This window comes from Netta rufina (genome assembly GCF_964035555.1).
Source record: "Netta rufina genome assembly, chromosome: 3".
Lineage (NCBI taxonomy): Eukaryota > Metazoa > Chordata > Aves > Anseriformes > Anatidae > Netta > Netta rufina.
The window spans coordinates 53,941,766-53,950,795 of record NC_140125.1 but is presented as its reverse complement, the minus strand read 5'-3'; the positions used below and the strand labels follow the sequence as shown (position 1 = coordinate 53,950,795).

At 42.9% G+C, this 9,030-nt stretch overlaps 1 protein-coding gene across 1 annotated transcript in view; it reads right to left on the bottom strand.

Annotated features, from left to right (window-relative positions):
• Positions 1-3,388: 3,388 nt before the first annotated feature.
• AKAP12 (A-kinase anchoring protein 12) overlaps positions 3,389-9,030 on the bottom strand; it is a 30,658-nt gene continuing 25,016 nt past the window's right edge. The window contains exons 4-5 of the mRNA XM_084283298.1: positions 6,541-8,463; positions 3,389-5,907 (exon numbers count right to left, since the gene is read on the bottom strand). Coding sequence (XP_084139424.1) covers positions 5,899-5,907; positions 6,541-8,463 — 1,932 coding nt within the window. The 3' untranslated portion in view covers positions 3,389-5,898. The remainder of the gene's footprint in view (positions 5,908-6,540; positions 8,464-9,030) is intronic.

Sequence of the window (9,030 nt, the reverse complement as noted above, 5' to 3'; positions counted from 1 at the left end):
AACTAACAGATGTCTGTAGATTTGGTTAAAAGTAAACAAAGGGAACTCAGATCTTTCTTGTTTGCCAAAGTAAAAATACAATGCCCTTTCTCCACACCTGGTTTAATTAAGCATTGTTAACAAATGGCAAAGTGTGAAGTGAGGACTGCAAATCTTTGAATAACAGAGGATGCTGTAGTCAGCCCACATGGCACCAGGAATCTGCTACATCTGAGGCCGTAGAAGAGACAGATGCTCCTGGTGTCAGCAGTATTACTGCAGAAGCAATGGTAATGTCTTTCTTGAAAACACCTGGCACAGAAAAAGCTTATCCTCTGAACTCTGTTGAACAGCTTGTGCTGTCTGTAGTGCATGTGGTACCTTAGTCATCCTCAATTATAGAACTACTGAAGAGTTGGTCTACCTTCAGCTGCTGTGTGAGCATTAGTGTCCTTACCTTCTCTGAGGGGGTGGCCTTGGAGGGAATACTGGGGCAGAGAAGAGGACTCCTGTTGGACACAGAGAGATTATGTTGCCTCCTTCTCTGGGAGCAGGAGCAGTTGCTGTGGTCTGACGCAGAGCTCTTATAGCTTTCTTGGATAAAAATTGATTCATGATCTAGTAAATGGAGGGCAATAGTGCTTTGTTACCAGGATTGTGGGATATTTCTGAGAGGTAGGTGGAAGTAGTTACACATCTAAGGAGGGCTTCAATTACTGTCATCTTCAGCAGACCACAAAAGGCTTACCTTTAGGGGAAATCAATGTGTCTCTGACCAAAAGCTATCTCTATGCAATATCTTGGGCAGAGAGAGAAGAAACCTGCCAGAAATCCTGGTGACAGGAGGTTTTGGAGGCAGGTGGCAAATCAAATCAGAAAAACTTAACTCCCTCAGTTTCTGGGCACAATCTCTGAACAGCAGCAGAACCAGCAGCCATTGCCATTCCCGAGAGGCAGAGCAAAAGTAACTACCTCCTGAGGGGAGGAGAAAGCACAACTGTCAGACAGCCTCAGTCTGACAAACAACATGGACAGTGAGTCAGGAAAAAAACAAAACAAAACACATTTTTTTTTGCCTTATGCTAACTTCGGGCATGTTTTGATTCTAAAGTATTCCAGTAAGTAAAAGCACAATAGCGTTGTACTACAAAACACAACTGTAATATTAGATCCTGTTGTAGACAGTAGCTCTAAGTGGGTACCTGAGGCAGGGTGTAAGTACAGGACACGTATATGTGGTACTTCCCCTTATATTTATACTTTCCCAGACTCAGTTTTGGGACTTCCTGACTCAGCTGTGCTTTCTGCATATTTGAAATCTCTCAGTGGATTTTCTTCCATGAATTAATGCAGTGTTCCCTTCCCATCCATGTAAACTTACACCACCTCTTTTGGCAAGGAGTCTGGTAGATAGTTACCTTTCACTCATGTTCCCTCAGAGGTGTCCCTACTTCAGCACAGGTCACCTTCTCCTAGCCTGGAGTAAAAAAAAGTTAATTCTCCATCTGCGATCACTGCTACTCCCCCTACTTCATTTTCTCTGCTTAAAATCAGAGTATCTTTTTTTTGTTTGTTTGTTACTGACGCTCTGTTCCCATGATTTGGTTACATTTTGAGCTCACAACAGAATCAAGCAGCGATTTCTCACTGGAACATTAAAACAGGCTAACCTCAGCACTCCTCTTTCGACAGCCTATTTTAAGCTCTTCTAAGCAGAAGAATCATTAATATTTCAGTATAACTCATTTAAAATTCAAATGTAACCTTCTAAACTTTGGTCCATGCCCTTTATAGTGGATTATTCAGTTATCCAGACCCCCTTTATCTAAACCCATTATCCATTCTCAGTATCTCCCTTTCCATTACTCAAGAAAATAACCCTGAGGGGAAAAATAGAGCTACACTGAACTTTATTCTTTAAAGGTCATAATTGGTTGTCCAGATATTTTTATGTTTCTTGTTTTTATCAAATTTTAAAAGCTGCCACTCCTGCCATCTCCTGCAGAAAGGGATATCACTAGCTTCACAGCATTTTCGATTCATTGCTAAGTGTAACTTAAAAGATATGAAGAGATTATTCTTAGTACTTGTGCTGGTATGTATGAGCATATTCTTTAAAAAGGTCTTCATCACAGAAGTTACACCATGGCCTTCTGCAGCGGTTAGGTTTTATTGATCAACCTTATTTCTTGTAAAGCTAGTTTTCTATCTACACACACACAAAGGGAACTCACTTAAATTTGGTGGGGTTTCTGGGGGTGGGCGTGGTGGAATTGCTTTGTTTGTCTGTTTGGTTTATGTTGTATATAACAATGAGTAGATCATGGATTCTTTATCTTTCATTCTCACTTTTGTAATGACTAGACTTAGCATCCAACTAGGAATTCCATCAGCCCTAAATTAGATATAAATATTGTGGCTAAGCTTTCACCTTACTAGCAGCACCCTAGATATGTTCACACCCCTTCTTTTGCCACTTCTCGTCCATCTCCCCGAAGCCAGGACTCGACACCCTGTGCTGCCAGTCCCACCGGGCCACAATTCCTCGTTGCTCCTCGTACCAAACCATACCTTTCCTTGCACGGCCACCAGCCTCCTCAGGCCCACTCCCCTCCCACGTGGCTGTGTGACCAACAAACATCCAGAATTTGGCATCCAGATGTGACCGTCTCAGGAATCCTGTTTCTGGCAAGCTGCCGGCCCGTCCCCAGGCACTTGCTGTATCCAGGCTGTGCAGGTTCCTCCGCGAGCACAGCTGCCTCCCATATGCTCCAGGTCTGAAGGGGAGAGCCAGGTCTGCTTCCAGAGCTTGAGCTAACAGGCAGGATACTCAAGCTATTTCCAACAAAACAGCCTCCTGCTGATTCAGGTGGCTCGGTCGCCAGTCCCTATACTGATGCCTGTTCAGGGTCCTTCACATTAACAAGTACCAGGATATCATAAATGCACAAACCTTGCATAAGGATGGGCAGAAGACTTCAGTGTCTGCATTTACTGTGACCAGAGCAGGTGTTTGCTGATAGTGAATTTAGCATCTCAGCTTCATAGCTGAGATAAGAACACAAATGTAGCTTTTACAAAATGAGTTCAAGTGTGAGTCTGTACAAAGCATGTGGTTTACTGATTTTTCATCCTGGCTCACTGAATACTATTATCTATCTTGAATTTAATGGATTTTTTTTTCCTCACAATTTTCTGAAGTATCTTAATAGTACATGCGTATTTTATAGAAACTTATACCCAAGTTGCCATTTAATTCTGTAATTAGCTCCTTTAATTCACATGAAAAGCTGAACATCCGTTAACAACAATCATCATGAGCAAATCTAACTCTGAAGATTAATCAACCATCAAAAAGTAATTTACAGTGAGCAAGCTGAAAAAAAAAAACAACACGTACACACATTAGAACAAATTGGTAGTTGTATTTTATTTAATCAATGAAAATCTACGTTAAAAACACAAAATCAAATTCAGTAACCCAATACATTGGATTAAAGAAAGCTTCAAGCTTTTAAGCACAAGCCAGAAGTCACAGTCTCAAATGAGAGTTTCAGAGGCCAAAGCAATACGCTGGAACAAAGGAGGATATTTAGGTGGAGTCATGCTCCTTGCACCGTTAGCATGGTTTCAGGTGCAATATATATTTTTAGCTGTCAGTTACAAGAAGCTTTTGTATTTGTTTTATAGTTATGGTTGTTGCATTGCTTACCTAGGCCCTGGATTAATGGAGAAAACAAGCAAGTTTAAGCACTTGCCTGCCCAATTACTACCAACAGACAATTTACATTGTGATAAAGCTAGCTTTATTTAAATGAGGTTCAGACAAGAGTTAACTTTACATATTATTAACAGCTTTGGAGCTACAAACATAAGAATCAGGATTACACAGGTCATGCTATTGTTATTTCATTTTACCTGCTGCAGTCATTGCAATATGGCTTAACGTACATAGGTACACAATTTGTACAAATTCAGCCAAGTTTGCACTTGTGAGGTGTTATTAAGAGCATGATTAACTTGCAAGCCAACTTAAACCTGTGGAAACCAACCGAAGTTGTTGGAATTGCCCAAAGCTAAGGGGGAAAGCTGCCACTAACAATGGACAAAGACAGACTGGATTGTTTGAAACCACATTGTTTGGCTTTAAATATTTATATAATTTGCTCTGAGGTAAGGAAAAATCTTTTGATGCTTCCACGCAGGGCAGCACCAGATGGTGCAATCACACCAGTGCAATCAGTCGCATTGCTTGCTGTACGTGCAGCCCCGAGGAGAGGCAAGCACCTGCCATAACAAGAGCATTTGTACACTAAAAGTTGTTTTTAAAATAAATTACTATACAGGTAGGATAGTGAGCTATTGTTCAACTTGGTGGGCATCGGTTTTCACAAAGTGCGATCTGTAACCTTCACTTTAGAAATCAGAGCTGTGACTGGTACCCCATGTTTGATTTTAATGTAAACAAACAGAAGGGAAGACCTACTCCTGTTAGGGACAGACATCCCAGGACTCTCAGGCTTGAGGCCTCTTTCTCCTTTAGATCACCCAGCTCAGTCTGCAGCTGTTCTCAGTCCAATCCACCTTAGGTGAAGACTTTTAGGATTTCAGCACCCCAAACTTCTCTTCTGTCTTTTGCAATCCAAAGCAGAATTCACTACCTGCCTGGATGTTAGATGGTGCGGGTGGAGGAAAGACTTGGGGATGAATGGGGTAGTGACCAGGACTGAGCAGGGTGTGATTTAGGTGTTGTGGTACAGCTGGGGTTGCTGTACGAGTAAGACAGCAGGGAAATAATAAGTCTGAAGGGTTCTCAGAAACCTGGGAGGACTGCAAGTTGAAGTGACGTTGGTCAACACAGTTGGATCTGACACAGGTCAGGGCTCTCCTTTTGTCTTTAGAAATACCATAGTTCTACATTAAAATCAGAACTGGGCTTAGGATATACATATAAATATTCAAAGCATGACAGCCAAGTTTTGGAGAGATTTTACAAAGGGAAAAACCTGGAACAATAAATAGGAAACTACATGTTATCAAATTCCACTCCACCAGTATCCATTTCCTCTCCAGGCTACTCTACAAAATTCCTTTAAGGGTACGCCTAAACAGTACAGAAGTATCATAGCTCTACAATAAAATCAGAACTGGGTTTAAGACATACATATAAATATTCAACACATTACAGTCCAGTCCTGAAACCTGAAGTCTTGAACAACAGAAAAAGAGCATTCTCAATCTCCTTTCAAGCTACGCTGTAGAAGTAATTTCTGACTAAATCAGGCCTGCGCAAACACAACTGAAGGATGGATGGAGATACCTGAATGGGACTGAAAGGCAGCAATCTTGAGCATCTTGCTCAAGGATTTGTGCGTGATCCAGTTCCTGCTGTTTGCTAGACATGTCTGCTAGTCAGCCAGAAGTCTCGTGTGTTCTCATCTGTCAGCTCTCCTCTTTCCCCTCAGCACAGAAGTGGAGCAGCAGCTGTGGCCACTTGTAGGTCAGATCAAGGCAGCTACGGAAGATGTTTGGGGTAAGGGAGACTGCAGAAAGGAGGTAGGGGATTTGGGGATGAATGAAGGGATTCAGGAAGTCAGGGCACAGACAGGACACGTTAAGTGAGGGGACGGTAATAACTGTGGCACAAATTTTAGTGGTCTGTCCATTCACTCAGTTGTGCATCTCCAGTCTAAATGGGATATTTTGGGCAGAGGCAAATGACCTTTGAATGGAACACGTGTAGATATACCCAACATTAAAGGCATTGTTTTTTAATGACAATGACAAAAAATGTGAAGTCTTCGAAAGAGCAGATGTTAACATCCAAGAATAAAGGGTAGTGAATTAAGCTCCTGGTTCTGTCACAGGATTGTCAGTTGTTCTCTAGGACCAGCATCTCTCCAAATGCCACATGGATACTTAGCACATCTGAAAGTAAGAAGACAGTACAAAGAAAACCCTGTATTAATGACAACTTACTCTCAAAATTATCTTATCTTTCCCAAGCAGTTTTAGAAATGGATTTGAAGACAGTCACATGGCTTAGTTAAGCAAAAACAGTAAATAGCAAAGAGAAAGACTATACCTATCACCTTTTCTGATTTGGATTTCACTGAAGTATAAAGAGCTTTGGGAACAAGGCACTTCAAGTTTACCATGTAAGGCAACACTCACCTCTAAGAAAAAAAAAAAAAAAAAAAAAGTCTGTGGATTAAATCTTATACACATCTGTATGGCATGTGTTTAATGTATCTTGGAAAACTGGAAACTACATGTTCTATCTCCCAGAAATACCACCCTAAACCACAGGTCAAGACAAAGGCCTTTAATGTGAGCACAGCTGTACAGAAAACAAATAAGGTGTAGAGTAGGTGCATATAGGGAAATCTGTGGCCTGTTGGTTGAAACGGGGAGTGCTTGTCTTTCACTGGAATTAAAAAAAAAAAAAAAAAAAAAAAAAAAAAAAAAAAAAAAAAGGGAGAGGAGAGACACAACAGTTGTAGAGAGTGCAAAATCTACTTTGGGGAGAAGAAGAAATTGCTGGCTGAAATTGCTACTTACATTCAAGGCCTCAGGAGCCAACGAGTTCTGACTTTGTGCACCATCACAAGACGTGCCTCCTTCTTGGCAACCATCATCCTGCCACGTCTGCATCTTCCCGTCCTCCACCGGTAGGTGACGTTGTTCTTCCTCCCTTTCTGCACACGTTTGCTGACCTATATGTTGGTCTGAGATTTCTGTAACCTGCCCAACCTCCTTTTCCTTCAGTTTTAGTGGGTGTACATCTTTGGTTGAATCTTCTGAAGTACTTAGCTCTAATGCTGATTTCTGAAGTCTTACACTCTCCCTTGAAATGTCGTCAGGGGTAGGCACAATATGAAGAGAATTCTGACTTTGTCCATCTTCCAGCACCTCACAAGTTAACAGCATGTCTTTTGTTTTTCCTACAGTTGCATGAATTTCCGCAGACTCTATTAATGTAGCATGTTTCTCTACTTTGGATTGCTGGAGCTCTTGTTCCATACTTGATATCTCTTCCTTTTTTACTAGGAACTGGTGATCTGCATGCATGTTTTCCAGAAGTTCAGGTATAATTGTACCTGATGGGCTTTTCCCTACGGTCTTAATGTGCTGCTCTGACTCAAAGGCCTCTTCTGTTTCCGCAAGTTTATTAACGGCCGTCTGGATGACATTCAGTACAATTTTTGTACTCTGGGACTCTATAGTCCCAGAAGGAACAACATCCGCCTCAAATTCTGTGTGGGTGAGGGAGAGACCATCGCTTAAAGGAGCAGCATGCTGTTCGGGTAGTCCAGTGCTCTGGGGACTCTCTGGTATTCCATTCATGTAAGCGGGACTTACTTGAGGCTCGGGTGCTTCTGCCCTACCAGACTGTGCACTTTCACTGCCTGAAGTGTCAAGGGTGGTAAATGGGACCTCATCAGAAACCATTTGCTCTGGTGTGGTTGCCAAGGGCTCTGCAGTTTCGGCTGTTGTGTCTGTGGGCGTGACGGTTTCTGCCACGACATGCTCTTCAACTGCTGCAGCTGCTACAGGCACAGGCATTTTCTGAGCCTCTGAGCTCTCAGCTGATAGGAAGGCTGAGTCGGGGTGCTCCTCCTGCGCAGTTAAAACCTCTTGCTGGACAGCTGTTGAACAACATTCATCACCCCTCACAGCTTCCTGTTCTCCAGATTCAAATACTTCTTTGGCTCCTTCCATCAATTGCCCATTTATGCTTTCTTCTTTCTGAAGGTCTTGACAGTTCAAGGTTTCTACAAGTTCTTGTGCTGTTTCTGCAGACCTTTCTTCAACTAAGCTGCTTTGTTTTTCACTTGTCTTAGGACTTATGTCAGTGAGGGGAGTGCTTCCATTTTCAGTGATACCTAGGCACGCTGATGCTGCATTAGATATGCTGTCTCCTTCAGTCTGGGGGGTGACCTCAGTAAGAGCCTTATCGCTTGGGGAGTGTGTTTCAGTTTTAAGCATGGCATCTTCTATTTTGCCTCCTTTGACTTCATCGCTCTGGGAGAGGCTTTCAGTTGTTTCTGTGCATTCTGGCTCTAGGATGGGGACGGTATCTTTTGTCACTATCTGCTTGACATCCCCATCCCTCACACTCTGCTCAGCAGCTTCTGCTGCTTCTGAGGCTGTGGTTTCAGAGGTAAGGGCACAGGTTTCTACCTCATTCTGCATCGGGACCTCAACAGCAATGACTTCTGTGCTTTTTACTCCAAGGAGTGCAGCATCTTCTTCCTCTTCCTGGGCAGGTGCCTTGCTAGGAACTCTTTCAGTACAAGTTTGCTCTTGTGAGTCTAGCTCAGGAATTTTGTCTTGTCTTTCAGGTTCAACAGGGACCACAGTGACAACTGCTTCTGTACACACTGGTCCTGCGGTGAGAGTTTCATCCTCTCCTTCAAGCTTCACGGGCTCTTCACCTGGAAGCCCCAAGGCAGAGGTTTCATCTTCGGTCTCGTTCTGCACCTGTGGAGAATCGTAACAGATCCTTAAAGAAGGGTACAAGCAGGGAGAGACTGAGAATGTTCTGGGTGAAAGCACCAGAAGAGGTGACCAGGAGGAGAGGAATGTTATAAGGACACTGAGATTAGCAGGTCACCAAGATCCCAGCACATCCAGTGTGTCGGGACACAGCTCAGAAAATAAAGGGCAGCTCAAAGCAAGGGACAGCTGACAGCACTTGAAACCATGACAGCCAGAAAGATGGTGGAGACATAGGTAAGAAGATAGGAACGCATCAGTCACAATAACTTCTGTACACACATAGAGATAATGGTATCATTTCTTTTCCTGCCTTTGCAGAAGTGTCTCAGATACAACTGTATCTCTGCCTATGACTAAAGATACCACCTGCTATGTCTGGTATCATATGCATCACAGCTGCATCATATGTTTTCATATAATATCTTCAGTCACAGAGTGCTGTGCAGGAGCCCCAGTGGCAATCGTTTTCAGCACCTTCTGATCCATGCACACCATCTCCCACCCCCTTTCTGCAGTCATTGCATCCACATCACTGCACATGAGCATCAG